The following is a 20,565-nucleotide window of genomic DNA, read 5'->3' on the forward strand; positions in this document are numbered from 1 at the left end:
GCGGGCTTCCCTCGGGGCAGAGCAGTTGCTTTCAGAATTCACTTCGCTTGGAGAAAACCAGGGCAAGAGCTGTCTAGCGCAAGAGAAGAAATGCACCACCCCGTGTGTCTTTCCCTGTACCTCTGACCACGGGTATTTCACCAACTGCCAATTAAGGGGATGCCGGGAGAGGTGTGTGGGGTACAGGCAACACGATTTCCATCTCCCCAAAGTAAAGGCAACTCGCAACTCGGGAAGCGAAGTTCCCAGGGCACAGAGGACCTGCAGGCAAGAGTCAGGCGGGCTTCCCGTCACAGTTTGCAGTCGCTACAACTTTTATTTCAAAAGACAACAATACATTCACATTCTGAACATTAGACACTCAACCTTGCTGCAGAAAAAACAACAAACACGTATTCCTTCCTCATTCACCTCCCAGGAGCCTTCTTGGCCTGGCAAACGCTGTACCACCGATGAGGACGGTTGTCAGAAGGGCTGGGCAGCGGGTTCCAAGTGGCATCGTAACACCGCAGCAAGGTTTGCTTGCCAGAGGGATGTTGTCTTAATGGGATGGAGAACAAGATTTTTTTTTTTTTTCCTCACCATTGTTAACTTTCAGAACCACACTCTGTACCCAGCGGAATGTGCTCACTCACAGTCACACTTCTGATGTCAACCCCTGACGTCCTGGCGGAGACTGTCAAAACTTCGGTTATCCCACGGAATCACTCAGGCCACCTACCTTTAAGCCAGAGCCAGCACAACCAGCTCTGCCTGTTCAGATTCGTGGTCCGAGGGCATCCTTGGCTCCAGGCCCCCAGAGGAGGGGGCTGAAATACAGCAGTCTGCCGGGGGTGGTGCCAGGCATGGTGTTTCTTGTTCCCTTGCTTTTCTGGTTTTTTGAGCTCCTTTTTGATACCATCCAGGGTTTTTTGCTTCAGCAAAGTTGGAAATCAAAAATAAGCACCCACCTAACCAATCCTACTGCTATTATTATTCCTATTGTCACTCTTTATAAGAATATTTCACACCTTCTCAGTGTCTTGGTCTTTGAGGCCATAGGAGAAGCGCATGGAAATGGCAGGGATGGGGCCGGGTGGAGAGGGGCCCTTCCCAGGACGCACTGGCCCCTTCACCCCCGGCCAAAGCGGAAGCTGAAGCCCCCTTTCTTCCTGCTGTAGCCATTGAGCTCCTCAGCCAGGGTCCCCAACAGGCCCCCCGCCTTCTCGGCTTCCCCCAGGAGGAGGCCGGTGGCCTCGCTGCCGTCGTCCTGCCTCCTGAGACGCAGCTTGAGGCCGGCACGCGCCCTGCCCGCCGCCCACAGCTCCTTGGCCGTGACGAGCAGGGCGCATGGGTGTGGGGCTCTTGGCCACCCAGGGGGGCCCCACGGGAAGGGGTGTCCCCCCGCTGGGTCTGTCCAACTCATTTCACGTCCGGTGCCCCCCACGGCGTCCACGGGCTCCTCTGTGTCCAGCACCGGGAAGCAGGCACCCAGGGGCAGGAACAGGAGGTAGGGCAGGGAGTAAGGGCTCCGCATCTGGTCCAGAGGAGAGAGAGGAGAGGGTTACACGCTGCACCCCAGGGCCACGCACAGCTGTCTGCATGCTTCCCGGGTTCCCAGGCCGCCATCAAAGGCGTGAGCTGGCGGCTCGGTTGAGCCCAGCCTACAAGCAGCGTGAGGAAGTGTCACCACGTTGGGGGACCCGGCCTTTATTTTCTTAGCAGGTTCAGGAGCCAGCTGCGCCAATTAGGCTGGTTCTCCCTCTCCTGCAATCTTTTGACGGCCTTGGCAGCTTAGCACACTAATTCCGCTGCCGCTGGGATGGCTTATAGGCGGCCCCGGGAGAGCTGAGCAAATTTGGGCTCATTCTTCCCTTATTATAATTATTGACTCCTGGGCCATATCATCTCAGAGCCATGGGGTAGAGTTAATAGCATCTACCCCTCTTCGTTTTCAACTCGATAATAAATGGGTCTGGTTAAGCTGTTTAGTGGGGATGCTCTGCTCATGTCTCTGTGACCTGGAAGCCAGTCGCTCCCGAAAGCAGGAAGCAGATCTGACGCCCAGCCTAACTCAGACGTCCTCCCAGAGAGGAGCGCTCGCCAGTCCCCACTGAGCACTAACTGTGTACCTGAGTGACAGTGATAGTCGCTCAGTCGTGTCCGACTCTTTGCGACCCCACGGACTGTGTAGCCCGCCAGGCTCCTCTGTCCATGGACTTCTCCAGGCAAGAATACTGGAGTGGGTTTCTGTTTCCTCCTCCAACTGTGTAACCTGGCTGCTAGGTAAACCTTTGCCTGCACAGTTGTATTTTATCTTCACAGTAAACCTAACCTGAAGCCCTGTTAGTCCCATTTATTTTTTTCAGGCAAGATAACTGTCACAAAGGCTAAGAGACGGTGCCCAGGCCCCACAGCTAGAAAGTAGAGGCCCTAGGGTTCCCGATTCTAATGGCCAGGGGGCTTCTTGGACTGTGGGCCAATTTAACCTTCCCCAACTGATGCTGTCCTTGAGGGCCTCCCTTATTCCCTTTTACAGAGGAGGCAGGACTCCCAAACAGGTGACGGGCCCAAGGTCTCAGTTCTGTAAGTGACAAAGCTAGGATGCAAGCCCGGGTCTAATTGGGCTGGGCACGGGAATCGCTCCTCTACCCCATGCACGGCGGTCCGTGGGGGATGCGAGACAGAAATAGAGCTTCCCCCCAGTGCCCCTGCCTTGGCAGTAATTGCTCGTTCCCTCACAAAGGAAGCCTCTTCGGTAACGACCACGGTGACTGGGAGCTGGCTGGTCCTCCGAGGAGGAGAGCTGAGGCTGGAATACAGGGAGTGGGTTCTGGAGAAGACAGCCCAGGCCTCCCAGAGGTCTTTCCAGAAATGGCTCCCTTGAAGACATTTCAAAGTGTACTCAGCCCAAAAGCTTAAAAAAAAAAAACAAAGCATGTCCCCCCTCCTCTTCCCAAATCCAGCCCTCCTCTTACCCGCCTCGGAGAAGCCTCTCCATCAGCGTCTGGGTGGGGTGGGGGCTTTCTCAAGAGGTGTCGTCCCCGCAGGAAGCGAGGCAGACAGCTTTGAGATAAAGGTGGGACTCCAGCTGGTAGATGAGTCTACCTGGAAATGGCCTCTGGGTCTCAAAAGGGGGGCGGGCAGCGCCTTCTCTCCTTCCCTTTGGGGGGACCGTGGACCCCTTCAGGAATCCAGTGGGAGCTTGGGACACTCCACACCGAAACCTGGGCCCCAGCACAAGTTGGGCTCAGGCCCTAACATCCAGGACTTGGCAGGAGAAGACAGAGGGAGGCCCAGGGCTGAGCCCCGGAGGGCACCTGTGGTCAATCTCTGCCTGCTCTAGGCGGCAAGATGAGGTGTGGGTCTCCACCCTCGGGGCCTTCCCAGCCTGTGGGTCCCCAGGGTTCCTAGCGCCGAGTGCCCAGCTCCCGACCTGCAGGAGGCCTGAGTGCGATTCCTGCTGGGGATGGAGCGGTCGTACTCACGGTGCTGCGGGTCTGCTCCCGCTTGGGCGGCTGGACCCGGGCCAGGCTGGGCAGAGCTGCTCTGGGTTCCCGTCCGGGAGGTGCAGCTCCTGGGCGCTCCCTGCTTTATATAGGCCCCCCACCCCACCCCGGGGGCCCGTGCCCTGAGCGCTCCTGATTGCTGTGCATTCCTGACCCTGGGATTCCATTGGGGACCTGGTGGTGAAGGATGGAACTGTGCAGACTGTGCTGATAAAAGACCCAACACAAACAGGATGTGGTCTGATGAGAGGCCAGATGGGGCTGCCCTTTGCGCAAAGCCGGCCTTGCTTGGAGGAGCCGGGGCGCCTCGTTCAGTGTGAGTCACAGGCTTGGCCCCGGGGTCCCGCCCGGCCTGGAGGAACCCTAATGGTCCTGCCTTTGTTGGGTCTGCTTGCCGGGTCAGCACCTCTGCCCCTGGGGGACTCAGGAGGTCAAACGGCTTGGAGCCCGCCCGGCCTGTCACATGGGCGAGGCGAGGCGCTGTGTTCAGTGCCACAGGTCACCTGCTCTGGAGCCTTACGAGGGGCATCAGTGCCAGGAGGCTGAGCTGGGCAGCGGGAGAGGGCGTGCAGGGGGGCGAGACCAGCCCCTCTCTCAAGTCCACACCCCCTAAAACACTGGAGGTGTGCCTTTTTGCAGGGAAGCTCAGGCCCACCAGGCCCCACTGCCTGGCTCGTGGAGACGAGGCTGTGAGCCCGATGTGTGGCTCATCGAGGCCTGGGTGAAAGTCACGGTCGTGGAGGGCACGGCGTTCGTCACTCCCCAGCCGCTCACTCCCTGGGAGTTTCCCCCGTGAGCTCGGAGGCCCGGGTGGGGGCCTTCACGTGTGCTCACCTGCACCGCTTCCCCACAGCGGGGTGCAGGGCTGGAGGGGGTGCGCCGTGGGCACACGGGTCCCTGCGGGAGCCACTCTGGCCCCTCGGCATCTCGCTCACACGTCAGGGCACTCACCCCGCGACTATTCACCGCAAAGTCCGGTGCGCCCCTCCGCCCATGTGTGATCTCTGGGGCCTGCTCTGGGCACGGGGCGGGGAGGGGGTGGGCTGCGGGCTAAGCCAGGGTGCGGGGCCCTTTGGGCAGCATGTTCCTCAAGGCACCAGCCAAAGGGGCATGGCCGGCGCCCAGCCCAGGGACGTGCTCTCCTGTGGGCCCCCCGCTGGCCTGTCCAGCAGCCCACAGACCCAGGAGCGTCCCTCCCCGTCCCTCCCCCTCCACCGTCCACCGTCAGTTTCCGGGGAGACCAGCAGGAGGTGCCCAGCACAGTCCCAGCCTCTGTGTCTCGCCCGGCCTAGATTTTCCAGAGTGCGCCAGGCGGCGAGGCTGCGGCCGCCCGGCGGTTGTCTGGGGCGGCTATTCAGGCCGGGCTGAGGACTGAGCCCAGCGGATTGTGGCTCCAGGGCCCTCACCCAGCTGACCTGTATCACCTTTGCCTGTGAGGTGCTGGTGTGCATGAGTGTTCGGTCGCTTCCGTTGTGTCTGACTCTTTGCAGCCCACCAGGCTCCTCTGCATGGGATTCTCCAGGCAAGAAGATGAGTGGGTTGCCATTTCCTTCTGCAGGGAATCTTCCCAACCCAGGGATCAAACCCGCGTCTCCCGTGTCTCCTGCATTGCTAGTGGGTTCTTTACCACTGCGCCACTGACGTGCTAAGGAGAGGGGTGGGAATCACCCCACATGGGAACAGACGGCCTTCCCCACGCCCAGCAACCTGAGGAAGGGTCTAGAGTCTTTACTCCCCTCATGGTGATGGGGTCGGGGGACAGAGGCGCCGAACTCAGAGCCGTGTCCTGGCGCTCCTGTCTCCAGCCCCGTCTGTGGCAGGAACGAGGTCAAGAGCAGGCAGGCGGCGCGGGCTGCCTCCGGGCCCCTCGGAGGGGTGTGCTCGGCCTGCTTGATGAGGGCGAGGGCTTTGCAGGCGGGCGCAGGCAGAGGGCACGCCATGTGCCAACTGGAGCAGAGGCAGAGGCAGGTGTGTGCGCGTGTGCACGTGAGCACACGTGTGTGAGTGTGCACCTGTGAGCTGGGAGGTGCGCTGTCCCCGGTGAGTGCTGGCCGGCCGTGACACTGGGTGCTGGTTGACGACGGAGCGCAGCCTGCCGCGGGGTCACGGACTCGCTGTGGGGCCTTGAGCCGGATGCCTGCCCTCTGTGCCTCAGTTCCCATGGGCATCAAATGAGCAGGTGTGGTCCCCAAGCTGTGCCCTGCGGATCCTCAGGGACGGCTGTGGACAGTGGGGACGGCAGAGGTGGGGGCGAGCCCTGAGGGCCCCCCCACCGCCAGGAGGAAAGTTCCACCTGACTGTTAACACACGGCGCCCAAGACAATTCTGCTGTGAAAACAGCCCCCCGTGTGGTTCCCTCTCAGGATGGGGGGCCCAGGGCTCGGAGAAGTGGCCACAGAAGGTCCCAAGTGTTGGGCGTGGGCGGGATAGGGGGCAAGACTGGGGGCGATCAGGAGTCCTCCACCCCAGCCCTGGAGTAGGGGCACCTGGAACCAAGTCTGATGTCAGATTTGGTGTCAAACATCCCAACCCCAGGGGCTTGCCAGCAGCTCCCCTGGACACCTGGCCCAAAAGATTGGTTTCAAGTCCCTTCCCGGGCTCCACAAAACCCCTGGACTTCCTCCAGGGAATGAGCCCCACTCCTGAGCAGGAGGGGGTAACAACGGTAACACGCGGGGGTGACTGTGACCCGTGGAGGTGACAACTGTGACACTCTGTAGCAGGGTGGGTGGGATCTGTCAGGATCAGCTTCCAGAAGCAAAGGCTTTCCCCGGCACCCCCAAGGGAACGCGGGCGGCTGTGGGGGAGGGGGGTCCCGGGGCCACCAGGCTCCCTGGGAAGCCGCCCCTGCGGAGTGGCGGGGCTGTGTCCCGGGATGTCCAAGCTGACAGGCGGCCTTTGCCTTGGCAGAACCTGCCAGGAACCTGCAGGGCGACACAGCCTGGCTGTGCTGAGCCCAGGCCCCTGACTCGGATCTCAGATGTCTCCCCCCCACCCCGCCACCCTTCAGCCTCACGTGAGCCCCTAGGGCTGGGCTCCCCACTGCTCAGCCATGAGCCAGCTGTGGCCTCGGGCAAGTCTCGTCACTGTCTGAACCTCCAACTCCCCCAGCAGAGCCCACACCATGGGGAGGGGAGGGTGAACCACAGGGGACAAGGCCGGTGGGGCCGGGGTGGAGGCTGCTGGCATCCAGGGGAGCCTGGACGGTGCCCTCTTCACAAGCATGGGCCTCCCAGGTCAGCACACCCCCCTCAGAGCTCCGGGGCATGCCAACTGAACCCTCCCTGCCCTGGGGACTCTCTTACCATGTGGATTCTCCCCTGGGTAGGTTTAGTCACTCAGTCGTGTCTGACTCGTAGAGACTTTATGAACTGTAGCCCACCAGGCTCCTCTGTCCGTGGAATTCTCCAGGCAGGAAATACTGGAGGGGGTTGCCATTTCCTCCTGCAGGGGATCTTCCTAACCCAGGGATCAAACCTGGGTCTCCTGCATTGCAGACAGATTCCTTACCAGCTGAGCCACTAAGGAAGCTCACTATTTGTGACTAAAATGCCAACACCGCTCGTCAGCTCGGAGAGCCTCTGTGTGCCTGAGTCACCGGACCTCAGAATGGTGCTGTGTGCCGGGCCAGAGGAGTTGGGTTGGATGGTGGAGCAGAGGGGTCCCCCTGGGGGGGTGGGTGTGGCCCGTGGGAACCAGGCAGCCATGATCACCTTGGTGACTTCCCGCAGCCTGGCTCAGAGGTCTGACCCCGCGGCATCCCCGTGGGCCTGATACGGAGCCGTCAGCGGGCAGGACCACATGCCTGTTAGCGAGGACACTCTGTGCAGGGGACCAATGCTAAGGATGGTCCAGGGAGCCTCGGGCCGCAACGTCCATCTACACAGGCCAGCAGTGCAGACGCCCCAGCCGGGGGTCCCCTCGCAGGCCGGCCCGAGGCGGGACACTGGGCACATTCACGTCTCCTGGCCCCCACCAGGTCCCCAACGCAGGCGCTTGATAAATACTGGATTTCATTACAGCAACTCGCGGCACTGCCGTGTCTTTAAGCTTCAAATTTGTTTTATGAATAAACAGTCATTAGGGACTGATTTTCTGAATGGGGTTTCCCAGGTGGCTCAGTGGTAAATAAGTGTCATGTTAGTCACTCAGTCACGTCTTTGCGACCCCATGAACTGTAGCCCATCAGACTCTTCTGCCCATGGAATTCTCCAGGCAAGAATACTGGAGTGGATTGCCATTTTCTTCACCAGAGGATCTTCTCAACCCAGGGACCGAATCTTGGTCTCCTGCACTGTAGGCGGATTCTTTACCAGCTGAGCCACCAGGGAAAGTGAAAGTGAAAATTGCTCAGTCGTGTCCGACTCTTTCCGACCCCGTGGACCACACAGTCTGTGGAATTCTCCAGGCCAGAATACTGGAGTAGGTAGCCATTCCCTTCTCCAGGGGATCTTCCCAACCCAGGGATCGAACCCAGGTCTCTCACATTGCGGGCGGATTCTTTTCCATCTGAGCCACCAGGGAAGTGGTAAAGAATCCACTTGCCAATGCAGGAGACACAGGAGATCTGGGTTCGCCCCCTGGGTCTGGAAGATCCCCAGGAGGAGAAAATGGCAACCCACTCCAGTATTCTTGCCTGGAGAATCCCATGGACAGAGGAGCCTGGCAGGCTACAGTCCATGGGGTCACAAAGAGTTGGACACGACTGAGTGCCTGAGCACAGGGACTGATTTTCTGAATGAAGAGTCTCAACTCCTCAGGACTGCAGCCCGGCCACAAGAGAGACCCACTGGGACCGCCTGGGACCCTGGGGACCGTGATGGGAAACAAGGGCTCAGGCTCAGGCCCGGGAGGTGTGCTCTTGAGGGGGGAAGGCCTCCCATCCCCGACCCTGACGCCCAGGGTGCTGGCCAGGCGTGGGGCCGGCTCTGCCTGGGGCCTCGTGTGGTTCCTGGGGGTACAGAGCTGTCTGGGGAAGAGGGGTTGCCCACGTCGAGACAGCCGCGCTGGGACGTGTGCACGAGGCGGTCCTGGCACCCTGGGGTGTCTGACCCACCCTGTGGGGCACGGAGCAGGCGGGAGGCAGAGGCCCAAGCCGGTCACCACGAGACTTTATTGGAGACAGGACCACACATGACGCCAAGTGCAGACGGGCCCCACAAGCACCCGTCCCGGGCCGGGCCTCGTCCCGCGTGTGGACAGCCGGGCAGCCTGTGGGCATGGCATCAGGCGGACGTGGCCAGGTGAGAGCCCAGTGTACGCTGCTTGCCCCATCCCCACCGAGGTCCAGCATCAGCCCCCCGGGTCTGCCAAGTCCTGCCAGCTGCGTGGGCACTCAGGGTTTGGGGGCAGCCCTCTCCCTCCTCACAGATGAAGAAACAGGCCCTGGGGAGGTGCCGGCCGGCCTGTCGGACCGAAGCCTCATGTCCTTGTCCGCACGTCCCTGCCCGCTCCCGTGAGCGTGTCCGTCCTCAAACTCCACATCAGGGCCCTGGCCCCGGTCTCCCGACGGCAGCGCACACGGCATCCCCACCTCCCTCCCCTCCTGCTGAAGTGCACGTGGCCAGCGGGTCCTGTCGACGGTCCTCACGAATCCTCTTAGCCCTGGGTGACGGGGCTCCCAGCTTCAGGGCCAGAGGTCTGCGTGGATGAGGGTGTGTGGCCCTGGGGGACCCAGAGGCGGTGGGTGCTGGGGTGTGTGGCTGTCACTTCTGCTCCAAGACCAACGTGACCAAACCTATTCTCATGCGGCTGCAGGGGGACATGCTACCTGAGAACGGCCCCCGGCCCCGTGCTCAGCTCCTGTTCACCACGCTGAGGCCTTCAGGCTGGAAACCCAGGGCCCGTCCACCCTCTGGACTCGGGGAGCTGGGGGTGGCTGGCTGGGTGGCGTCTCAGAGATGGATCCAGAGTTTGAGTGGCAAGGATTGAGGCTGATCCCACAGAACCTACCTGTGCCTTTGGAAAGGGACTTTCGGAAGCAGGGAGGGTGAATGCCCCACCTGAGGGTCCCAGGGCAGAGAGCCCCCCGCCCCCGCTTGGTTCTCTCCTCATCGGAGAAGGAAGGACAGCAGGAGGGGGTTGATCAGGCAGCGTGTTACAGCTGGGTCACAGGTAGCCCACCATCAAGCCATCGACTCCGTCATCGTGATGGTGGGTCAGCGTTTGGGCGCAGTGACCGTGGGTCCCGGGTGGCCCTTACACGCATCCGTCATCTCTCCATCTGTCGTGCTGTTGCTACCCCTCCGGCTCCCCCAGCACCACCTTCCTTCCGTGGTCACCCCCATCTCTGGTGACAGCCACGGGCACTGGAATCACGCTGTGGGCTCCTCCAAGCCGGGGTCCAGGCCTGCCTCATGCACCCCAGCCTCCTGGCCCTGGGAAGGGGTGCCCTTTAGGAAGGGGGGTGCACTGGCCTTGGCTGTCCTCACCACAGCGGGCCGTGTGCCTGTTTAGCCAGCTTTTGGTGCGACCGTGTCCCTAGTAATGCCAAACCTGGGTTGCGGAGGGGCACCGGGGATCCCCAGCAGGAACGAACCAGTGTCTCCAGGTTGGTCCGACACTCCTAAAAGCCACCCTCGCCCAGCCCCGGACCAGGCAGAAGCTGTGGCTCGTCTGTTCCCGGGCCAAGCCCTGGCATGAGCGCCCCTGAGCCTTCTGACGCACACGCACATCTGTGAATCCATTAACATCACGCTCACCAGGAGCGTGTTTGATGACAGATCAGAAAGCACTTGGCACTTTCTAAACAGTGGCTGGCACCGCGAGGCTGGCAGCAGAAGCTAGCTCTGGTCTGGAGCTGGAGGGGGGAGGGGGGTCCCCAGGAGGAGGATGCAGGGTTCCACATGGCCTCTGCTCCTTGGCTGGGGGGGTCCCAGCGGCCGGGGGCAGGGGTGACTGGCTCTCTTGGTTTCTAGAGGATGGGCAAGGGGCCAGCAGGGGGGCCCGTGTGGTCGTCTTGCACACATCTCCAGCACACAGTCCCCACCCTGCCTGCACCTGGCACTCCTGTTACTGCCCCGGTGACTCTGGGCTGTCATCGCTGATTCCCTGGCTGTCTCTGATTCCAGCTGAGGGCCAGGAGAGCAGCAACTGGGTCTTGTCCGGAAAGCCTGACAAATGCCCAACAACCAGGTGGTGCTGGAGGGGACCCGCCAGGTCCCCTGGCACGTCAGAGGCCCTTGGGGCCTTTCCTGCTGTCCGAGGCCAACTCCAGTTTACTATTATTGAAGCACAGACCTTGGCAGGAGGGGAAGGGAGGGCTGGATCCCACACTCCCCCACTCGGCTGCCTTCAGGTGTCCTAGTTAGGAATCACTCCCAGCCCCTGCCTGAGGAGGGGGTCGCTGGGATGCCCACCCTCTGGGCCGCTTTCCAGGCTGACCTCCTGACCCTCTCAGGTCCGGACAGGCAGAAACTCGGCAAAACAGCGTCGGGCTTGGTTCTGACACCAGGATCCCAAGGCTGGTTGAACAGGGCGCCACGGGCTGGAGTCCCAGCCCTGCCCCTCCTGGCCGCTGGCCTGGGGAACCTGCGGTTCTTGTTACAGAGGAGCAGTAACCGTGCACTGAGCGTTGAGAGAATTTGATGAGAAAGGTCTCTGAGTGCCTGGGAGGTGCTTCAGTCTCCCCCACTTGCCCAGTGACGCCCTCCCTTCCCCCTGACCCAAGGTGGCAACACCCACAGTCAGCAGCAGGGGGCAGCCTCTCCACTGAGACAGCCGTGTCCAGGCTGACTGGTACCAGCCACCAAACCCTCTGGGTCCAGCCGTCTCCGACCAGCCTGCTCCTCGGAGGACCTAGGATCCCAGAGTCCCTGCTTGGAAACTGGTGGTGGGGGTGGCACAGCCCTGCCAATGCCCCGAAAATCAAGAGGTCTTCACTGGCCCAGCACGGGTCCTGTGCGTCCCACAGGCAAGAGGATGGGGTGGGGCCAGACTTCAGCTGCGCCCGGAAGGCAGGAGGATGGGCAGAGCAGCCAAGGGGACTGGGGGCCTCCCAGGCCTGGAAAGACATCGGGAATCAGGGTGGGTGGGTGGGTGGGGAGGGCTCCAGGGAACGGATCTCAGCCACCTCGGGGTGTGAGTTCCTGGAGGCAGCTGCACCCCAGCCTGGCCTCAGGACGTGCAGGGATGTGGCCACCTAGCCCATGGGCACAGGCAGCCCTGAGCATCACCACTCCCCAGTCCTTGGGAGAGAGGGGGACCTCCAGGCGCCAGAGAAACTGGAGGTCTAGAGGGTCAGAGGAGGCTGGCCTCGGGCCGACTAGAAATATCTGACCCTTCCCTCTGTCTGTTAAAAGGACTCCAGGGGTGCTAGCTGCCCCTCCTCCACCGTCCATGACTCCAGATGTTTGCGCTGGCAAAGTGGAAGGGCTGCCAGGAGCACGTGGCCGACTCCTGGCCAAGGCCGAGGCAGACACGTGGCCCGTGGAGCTAAAGTCGGGGCAGGCAGAATTCGGGGTGGTCAGATTTGCCCCGCCCCATCAGCAGGGGCAAATTGGGGGTGGGGACAGTGTGAAGGTGCTGTGTGGCCTCACTCGTTCAGGGGGTGCTTCGGGTCGGGGTTGGCCTGGCCCACTCCATGGCGAGAGCAGGTCAGTCATGCACGGGCAGGCGGGCATCTGGGCAGGAGCGGAGTTGGGGTGGGCGTGGTGACGGCGGGGCGGGGCGAGGGGGCAGGGCGTGGTGGTGGGGGCGGGGCGAGGGCGGGGCGTGGTGGTGGCGGGGGGCGGGGCGTGGTGGGGGCGTGGCGGTGGGCGGGGCAGCAGGGATGCGGCAGGGCCGGAGCGCGCCGGTCTAGCGGTCCTCACGGACCGGCCGGATCTTCATCTCCGAGAACTTGAGTGAGTACTGCCAGCCAGTCCAGGAGGACCACTCGACGCCGTCGGCGTAGGAGGCGTGTGCGCCGCGCAGGTACTGCCCGTTGAGGTTGGACGTGTGGCAGTTGCGGTACCACCAGGCGCCGCGGTAGAAGGCGGCACAGTTGTTCTCTGAGTGGTCACTGTCGCGGTCCTTGGTGGTGAACTTCATGCCGCTGTGCTTCAGGAGGGAGTCCCCTGCGCAGGTGTACACAGGTGGTGTGTTCAGTGGGGCACGGGTGCGTGCACGCAGCTTCCCGTGCACGATGCACACACGTGAGCGCGCGCGCACCTGCCCCTTCGCATCCCCTTGGTGCCCACAGGCAGCCCCAGTGCCGCCCTGAGGGTCCCGGCGGCTGTCCCCGCAGCCTCTCTCTCCTCCTAGACTTGTCACACACCCTTTTCAGGGTTTTCTTGCCTTGGCCCCTAGAGGAGAAACCCAGCCCAGAGGCGATGGAGAGGCTCAGCAGAGCTCAAACTCCAGATGTCCTGCCTGATTCCTGGCTCTGAGCTCTTTGCTCATCTGCAAAATGAGTGGTTCTGTGGGAGAGGCCCTGCGAGCTTCACGGGGCTGGGATGAGGACCAGCTGGGCCCTTGGTGGTGCCGATGAGCAGCCTTGATGCTGGCCCCTGGCCTGAAAAGACTTCCTTTGTCCATCCAGGTGGGGAGGTGGCCCCAGCCCTTCTCCACCACCACTGCAGCCTGGACCCCTACCTGCCGTGCCAGAGTAGTCAGCCACGGTGAGCGGGTATCCGTCTTCCTCAGGGTCCACAGAGAACAGCCCCACGCCAAAGCTCCCGTAGTGGGCATAGGCTGTGCCATTGTCAAAGTCTTCTAGGTCCACGTGCAGCTCGTAGGCCGCCTGAGTGGTCAGGGCGTGGATCCTCTTGAGCCCTGAAATAGGGGAGAGAATGATGGGAGAAGTTGGGGGCTGAGGAAGTGACCTCCCTGGAGAGAACCAAGGGGACATGAGAGCTAAGCTGATGTGGTTGGTGACAGAAAGGAACAACAACCGCCAAGGGTGTCCTTTCAGCCCCAGGCTACTTCCTTCTTCCTGCAGAGCTGTGTTTGGCAGGAAACAGGACCGACGGGTTTTCATGCTCTGTGTGTTTTGTATTTGCTTTAAATCAGGCTGTGCTTTCCAAATGTTTTAAGCTGAAGGCTGGTAAAAGGCTGCAGGAGTCAAGAGGAGTCTGGAAAATCTTCTGGGTTGGGGGTGATGGTGCCTTAATCTTCTCTGACACTTTGGGCTCCGGTTAGATGGGATCTGGTCTTCACATGCACTCCCTGGCCTGACAGCCTTTGCACATGCTGTTCCCTCTGCCTGAGACACTTTTCCCTACTCTCCTCACCTGCTTTGATGTTGTTCTTTAGTCGCTCAGTTGTGTCCAACTCTTTGCGACCCCATGGACTGTAGCCCATTAGGCGCCTCTGTCCATGGGGTTTTCCAGACAAGAATACGGGCGGGTTGCCATTTCCTTCTGCAGGGGATCTTCCTGACCCAAGGATCAAACCCACATTTCCTGCATTGGCAGGTGGATTCTTTACCACTGAGCCCCCAAGGAAGCCCCCTCACCTGGTTACTTTCTGTTCATTTTCAGATCTCACTTCCTCAGGAAGACTGCCTGCCCTCCTGTCAAAGTGGAGGACCTCTGCCAACCCAGGTGCCCCCTGTTGGTGTTTATCATTCTGATTCCAGCTGCCTATTTCCATGTTGGGCTCCCCCCTCCACCAGTGTGGAAGCTCCATGTGATCAGCATGACTGTCCCGCTCACTGTGGAATCCCAGCATCTGAGGTGGGCCAGCACACAATAGGTGCTCAATAAACACTGGCCTAGTGGACGAGAGGCAGAAGACCATGCCTGGCTCCGGACACCCCTCAGCACACCCTGTCCTACTTCCTTCCTCCCACCACTGTCCCTCCCCTCCTGCGCTCTCCTGTGCCCACCCTGGGGTCTCATGCCAGGCCCTCCCTTTCCCCTTCCACCCCCCCTCTCCGCCACTCACACTCAAGATGCTTCCCTGCCAGTTTGATTACCTCTTGATTAAGAGGGCTTTTAATTAAACGCCTTACAAGTTATTGGCACCAAGTGACATTTCCTCAGCCTGTCCCTCCTGCCTTCCTCTCCTGCGTGGGTCAGCGTGTGGACGCCCCCAGGGCGGGAGGGAGGGCTATGTGGGTTCCTCCCCAACCAGCCCAGAGGGAAGACTCTGGTCCAGGTCCCGGGCAGAGGAAAAGGAACCATGACAAGAGCAAAAGCCTCCAGACAGCTGGAACCTCCCTGCATCCACTGGCATCCATCACCGAGGACTCGGCTGCTGGTGCCCGGGGGCCTTGTCTCCTTGGGCTGGAGCCTCATAGCAAGCTGGGGCCCTCTCTGGGCCCCAGGCTGCACACCGTGGAGTGAGGGCCAGAGGGCTTCCCAAGCTGCAAAGGGCAGGCTGTAGGCACCGCTGACAGAAGCCCCCACCCCGCAGACAGCACTTACAAATGCCAGGTGCTGCTATGAGCGTTTCACGTGGATTAATGAAGCCAGGGGGATTCGAGTGAGTCCGATTTAATTAAAGGGTCCCTGTACAGCTCTTAGAACACGCCTGGCCCACTGCACACATGGTCCAGGTGTTTGCCACTGCTGTCGTGATCCATGAGACGAACTGCTAGTATTATCCGTGTTTTATAGGTGAGGAGAATGAGGTGCCAAGAGGTGAAGTCACTGGCCCAGGTCACACAGCTGCTAAGTGCCAGACTTAGCCCAGACTGTGTGCGCGCATTTAGTTCTTGCCCAGGACAGATGATCTGATCCAGGTGTAGGGCAAGAGGGAGCCCAGCCCCGTGGGGATGATGGAAGATTCCTTCCCCCACCCCCGAGTGGGCCCCACGGACCCCCATTAGGACACCACTCTGCCGGGATAAGCAGAGTTCCACTCCTTAATGAGCCAGCCCAGTGCCTATGGGGGGCCCCGGGTGTCCTGAGGGAGGGGCCAGGGTCTCCCTTCTCTCTACCCTTCCTCCCTCAAGGCCCCCTTCCCTCCTGCCTCCACCTCCCTCATCTTTACCCTCTGGGTTTCTCCAGTCCTTGTCGATCCACCAGGATGCTCACAACCCCCACTTCCCTGGGCCCCTGGGGTGATTGGAGTTCCATCCCCAGCATCCATCAGAGTTCAGATCACAGAGCATGAGGAGGAAGATGAGGAAACATACTCAGACCCCCATCGTCACCCCAGTGAACTTCCAGGTGGATTAAAGAGCTGAACCTACCACCGAACACTGAAAAGGCATTTTAAAAATAGACATTTTTATGACACTGGGAGAGAAAAACAGGGCCTAAAACTCAAAAGATATGAAGGAAAAGACTAGCAATCAACTACATAAAAAAAAGTTAAAACTCCTAGGAAATAAGCAATAATGTTACCAAAAAAGAGATGCTGAAAGACAAATGACTGGGAGTAACTATGTATCAGGGGTATCTGACAAAGAATCAATAACCTTAATATATAAAGAGCTCTCATAACTCAATAGGAAAAGACAAAACACTTGATGAAAAGGTGGCAGGGGAATGTGGAAAAGCAGAGGCAGGGCGCATCACAGGGCAGCTGAGGACTGGGCTCCCGTTGACATTCTCATTGGGGCTCCCTGCCTGCCAGGAGGTGCTCAAGGCTCCGCTTAGATGCTTTTGCTGCACTCAATGGCTGCCAACAGATTTCAGTTAAGATGCCAGGGGTGGCAGGGGCACCTCTGTTGCTCTGGGGGGTGGGCGCTGACCCTCAAGGGCAAGGGGAGCGTGAGGGTCATCCTGGTCTTCCAGCACCTGCATCGGCCACAGCAACCAGGTCCCAGGGCACCCCCAGCAGGACAAGCACACATCCTCAAGGGACCCAGCCACGGCGCGTGCACCGCCCTGGGCTTCCTGCTCCTAGACACATTCCACTGGATGCACAGGTCCCCTTTCCACGCAGAACCTGGGAGCTGACCTGGGCACGGGGGGGTCACGGAGACCTGGCTGGCATCCACGTGAGGAGGGGGCTCGTGTGTGACAGCCTGCATTGCACAGGGAGAGGGCGGGCCAGGCATCAGGCGGGGCTCTCACCTAGCCAGTGCTCCCCCGTGAGCTTGCCAAAGCCGTCGCGGTACGCCTCCCAGCCTCGGAAGAAGTTTACGGAGCCGTCCTCCCGTCGCTGAAACACCTGAGAGTGGATGAGAATGGAGAGCTGGCCCCAGACTTCCCAGGACCCCACATGCGTCCCACTGCCCCTCCACCTGCCCACTTGGGGAGCACAGGGGCTGAGCCTCGTATCTCTCAACAGCTCTCGCTGGGACCCGGACCTGGGAGGCTCATGATATTCCGAGGCGGGGGAACTGACCAAATGCCCCCAGGCCCTGAAATGCCCCCTCAAGGAGGAACCGGGGTGGACTGGGGTGCAGTGGAGAAAAACAGACTTCCAGACCCACTCTTCTGCCTCACTGTGTGACCCTGGACTGATTCCATCCCTGCAGGGACCTCAGTTTCCCCACTGGTCAAATAATAAGGGGCTGAACAAAGGTCCCTGTACCTTTTCCTGGGTCCAAAACAAAAGTGAACAAAAAGCCATTCTTGAGTTTTTAAAGCCCAACAACACACACACACACACACACACACAGGGTGTCCCTGGTGGCCCAGATGACAAAGAATCTGCCTGCAATGCAGGAGACCCGGGTTTGATCCCTGGATTGGGAAGATTCCCTGGAGGAGGGCACAGCAGCCCACTCCAGCATTCTTGCCTGGAGAATCCCATGGACAGTGGAGCCTGATGGGCTACAGTCTATGGGGTTGCAGAGTCGGACACGACTGAGTGACTGACACTGCACTTAACACACACACACACACCGGCTTGGCTGGGTCTCTCAATACACCCCTGCTACATTCATGCACATCCCCGCCAACCCTATTAAAAAACCCCTGGTAGGGGATCGGCAGGGGGCCCTGGGAAAGCAGAGCCCGGGCCACCTCTCAGGGGAGCACCAGGAGTCTGCAGCCAGCCGCTGGCCGCCTCTGTTCTTCATTTTAATAACATTCTTGATTTGGGAGTCCGGAATCCCATCGGTTAAATTGCTTTGAAATAAGTAGCACGCTGGTCCAGGCCAGAGCTGCCTTGAGTATTTACAGGATCCGCTGACAATCCTGTTCCCCCGCTTGCCGCCCCCCGCCCCCCCTCCGCCCCCAAGCCTTTCTGTCTAACAAGCCTTTTTCTTGCTCATTTGCAGAGGCAGCACTCGCCCCCACCGCCTCCATCTGTGCCCGCGTCTGAGGTGTTAGAGGTTTGGCCGCGGCACCAGCAGAGCCGCCCGATCCATTACTAAGCAGCCCAACTTCAGCCGCCCGGAACCGCCCTGTGCGGCGTCTGCCTGCAGCTCCGGGTCTGTCCGCGGGGCACCGTCCATCACAGCGGCCGCTCAGGCAGCTCTGACGTCAGGTGGCGGGAGGGGAGGGAGGCGACACCTTTTTCCTTTGCTTGGCTACCTTCAACCCGGCCTGGCCCTGACACGTGAAAGCCCTCAGAAGGGACGCGAGCAGAAGGAAATTCGATCAGTCTCAGAGATCAGAGAGCCGGTGGAGAGCGGGTATTGATGGCTGCAGATTGGGACCCTGAGCACGTGCCCTTTGAAAGGCCTAATCCTGGCAGAAGCTCAGACACTCCCCCGAGAAGGCCTCGGACAGCAGAGCCTGTTTCTGCAGGAAGAACAGGGCTGGAGGTGGGGGGCGGTGGGAGGGCTGCAGGGGCGGAGGAGAGGGGCAGGGGCGGGGAGGACAGTGGTTCCCAATCTGGGCTCTAGAGCTTGGGTTCTGCCACTTACAGTGCCAGCCAGTGACGACGCCTCTCTGAGCCTCAGTTTCCTCATCTGTAAAATGGGGATCTCGGCATCAACACCACCCCACCACCCTCACCCCCCGGCCCTTGCCCATTGGCTGTAGATAGCTCAGATGGTTTTAAAAAAAAAAAAACTGCCTGCAATGTAGGAGACCTGGGTTCAGTCCCTGGGTGGGGAAGATCCCCTGGAGAAGGGAATGACAACCCACTCCTATATTCTTGCCTGGAGAATTCCATGCAACCAAAGGGTTGCGAAGGGTTGCAGTCCTAACACTTTAACTTTCACCCACAGACAGTCAGCTCAGGGCCTGGCACATAGGCAGTGGTCAGCCCATACCAGCTGAGGAGACCCACAGCCCCAGGACACAGGCCACCAGGGCCTCCCTTCTCTCGCAGCCCTGGCCCTAGGCCACATTGCTCCCAGACTTGGGCGTGTCTCCTCCAGAACTGCCCAGGGGGGCTGTCCCAAGTCTGTTCCCCCAAATGTCCCACTGAGAACATCCGTGTCAGGAACCAGCTGGGGAATCCAAGTAAGGGCCCTTAGGGCAGGGTAGCACGGGGTGATGCCTGGTTGAGGGGATTCCCCACCCAGGTGGGAAGCAGGGCAGATCAGAGGAATAGCGGATGGCCAGAGGGCCTGGCTTCTGGGAGGGGATCCAGGGTGACCCCGGAGCAAGGGCCCGTCCTGGCCCCCGCATGACCCAACATGTGGCCCAGGAGCATCATTCCTGCCCCCGAGGCCATGCTTGCCTCACCCACCGCTCAGCCGGCCTCCCAGACCTCAGCGAGGAATAAATCAGAGTGGTTGGTATCATTATTGCCATCGCTGTTGTTTTTCCTGTTTCCCCTATTATGAAGTGGAAAGTGGGCGTGTCACGCTTGCAGGCACAGGCAGGACAGGAACCCTAGCCACTGGGACAGGCAGGCCGGCTTGGGTTGAGAGCTGACCACAGCCGACGCTCAGGCTAAGTTCTCCTTGTCCGGTGCACACACTTCCTTACCCCTACTCTGGGAGCCCAGTTCTGGGTCCCCTGACCTGCCCCGCTTTCCGTTCCAGGAGACAGAAGCTCGGACACTGGCCAGAAGTCAGGCAGCTATGAGTGGACAGTCTGACTCACCCCTCACTCCGTAGCTGAGGCCGTGCTGGATACCCGAAGTCCGCGTCTCACCACCCACGTCCACGTGCTCATTTGCCACCCACCAGGGGAGTCCCAAACCTGCCCCCCTTGTCTCCTTGCCAGGCCTCTCAGGCCAAGAGCTGATCTCTCAGCATCCCCCTGTCTTCAGCCCTCCTTTCCTGCTACTTTTCCAGGCTGGGTGCCAGTAGCAGGCAGGGCCCCGGCTACGCTCGGTCTGGGTGAATGATCAGAGGTGGTGAGCACACATTCAAGGCCACCGGGGCCTCCTGGCCTCTCTCCTCCACCTGGGAAGCACCTGCCATCGCTGAGAGCAGCAGACGTCTTGACAATTTGGCTCCAATCCGCCGCAGCTCAGAGGTCAGAGCATCATTTGCCAACACGGGCGCTCTTCCGAGTGGTAACAAACCGTGACCGACCCCTTCCGGGGCTGAGACACAGCCCTGCTGCAGTTCCAAAGAAGCGGCTTTCAGACTCTCGGACTGTGACCCAGGGAAATGCAGTTGACCTCCTGACGTGCATACTCACAGCTTTTTGTATCTGAAACAAAAGCTTTCCGAAATGATAGCTGTCCTTCAGATAGATGGGCGTTAATATTTTCCATCCTGTTATTCTGTTCTACTCCACTCCACTTCATTAAAAAAAAAAAAAAATGTTGCTCACAACCCATTAAATTGATTTCTCCACCAGCCAATGGGTCACGACCCGCAGTTTGAAGTTGCCAGCCTTTGCCGTGAGCTGTCTTGATCCCGTAGCTCCGACACTGGGTGACCGAGCACGCTGGGCAATGGCTGGAATCTCAGACTCAAAAGCCCGCATCTTGCCCTTGAACTGACCACAGCATGCCATGTGTCCCAGGTGGGCACAGGCCACAGGTCATCCGCAGGTCCTCCCAGGCTCCCAGGAGTGTTTTCTCTGACTCGGGGTTCAGGGTGAACTGCAGTTGTGGCTTGAGATTTCTGGAAACCAGCTGGGCTTTGGGAACCCTGGAGGGCCGGATGTCACCCACCAGAAGACCTTCAATTACAGAGCAAGGATCAGCCAGACAAGAAGATACAAAGAAGGAAGCAAGGGACTTCCCTGGTGGTCCAGTGGTTAAAACTCCACACTTTCACTGCCAAAGGCCTGGGTTCAATCCCTGGTTGGGGAACTAAGATCCCACAGGCTGCTCAGTGTAGCAGGGAAAAAAAAAAAAAAACGATCTCTTGGAACTTCCCTGGTGATCCAGTGGCTAA

At 60.1% G+C, this 20,565-nt stretch overlaps 2 protein-coding genes across 2 annotated transcripts in view; both read right to left on the reverse strand.

Moving 5' to 3' along the window:
• Positions 1-1,111: 1,111 nt before the first annotated feature.
• Positions 1,112-3,618, reverse strand: LOC122441270 (pyroglutamylated RFamide peptide). Its single transcript, XM_043467675.1, has 2 exons — positions 3,468-3,618; positions 1,112-1,516 (listed from the first exon to the last, which is right to left on the reverse strand). The coding sequence occupies exon 2, from the start codon at positions 1,514-1,516 to the stop codon at positions 1,112-1,114; it is 405 nt and encodes a 134-aa protein (XP_043323610.1). The 5' UTR covers positions 3,468-3,618.
• A 4,959-nt stretch (positions 3,619-8,577) lies between these two features.
• The window catches only part of FIBCD1 (fibrinogen C domain containing 1), a 34,271-nt gene continuing 22,283 nt past the window's right edge, over positions 8,578-20,565 (reverse strand). Inside the window, exons 5-7 of the mRNA XM_043469863.1 lie at positions 16,436-16,532; positions 13,062-13,241; positions 8,578-12,544 (exon numbers count right to left, since the gene is read on the reverse strand). Of these exons, the coding sequence (XP_043325798.1) occupies positions 12,285-12,544; positions 13,062-13,241; positions 16,436-16,532 (537 nt within the window). The 3' untranslated portion in view covers positions 8,578-12,284. The remainder of the gene's footprint in view (positions 12,545-13,061; positions 13,242-16,435; positions 16,533-20,565) is intronic.

This window comes from Cervus canadensis, chromosome 5 (assembly GCF_019320065.1).
Source record: "Cervus canadensis isolate Bull #8, Minnesota chromosome 5, ASM1932006v1, whole genome shotgun sequence".
Classification (NCBI taxonomy): Eukaryota; Metazoa; Chordata; class Mammalia; order Artiodactyla; family Cervidae; genus Cervus; species Cervus canadensis.

What these genes read in the sequence shown, in the direction of transcription:
- LOC122441270 (XM_043467675.1), bottom strand. Translation starts at nt 1,516, where the DNA reads ATGCGGAGCCCTTACTCCCTGCCCTACCTCCTGTTCCTGCCCCTGGGT.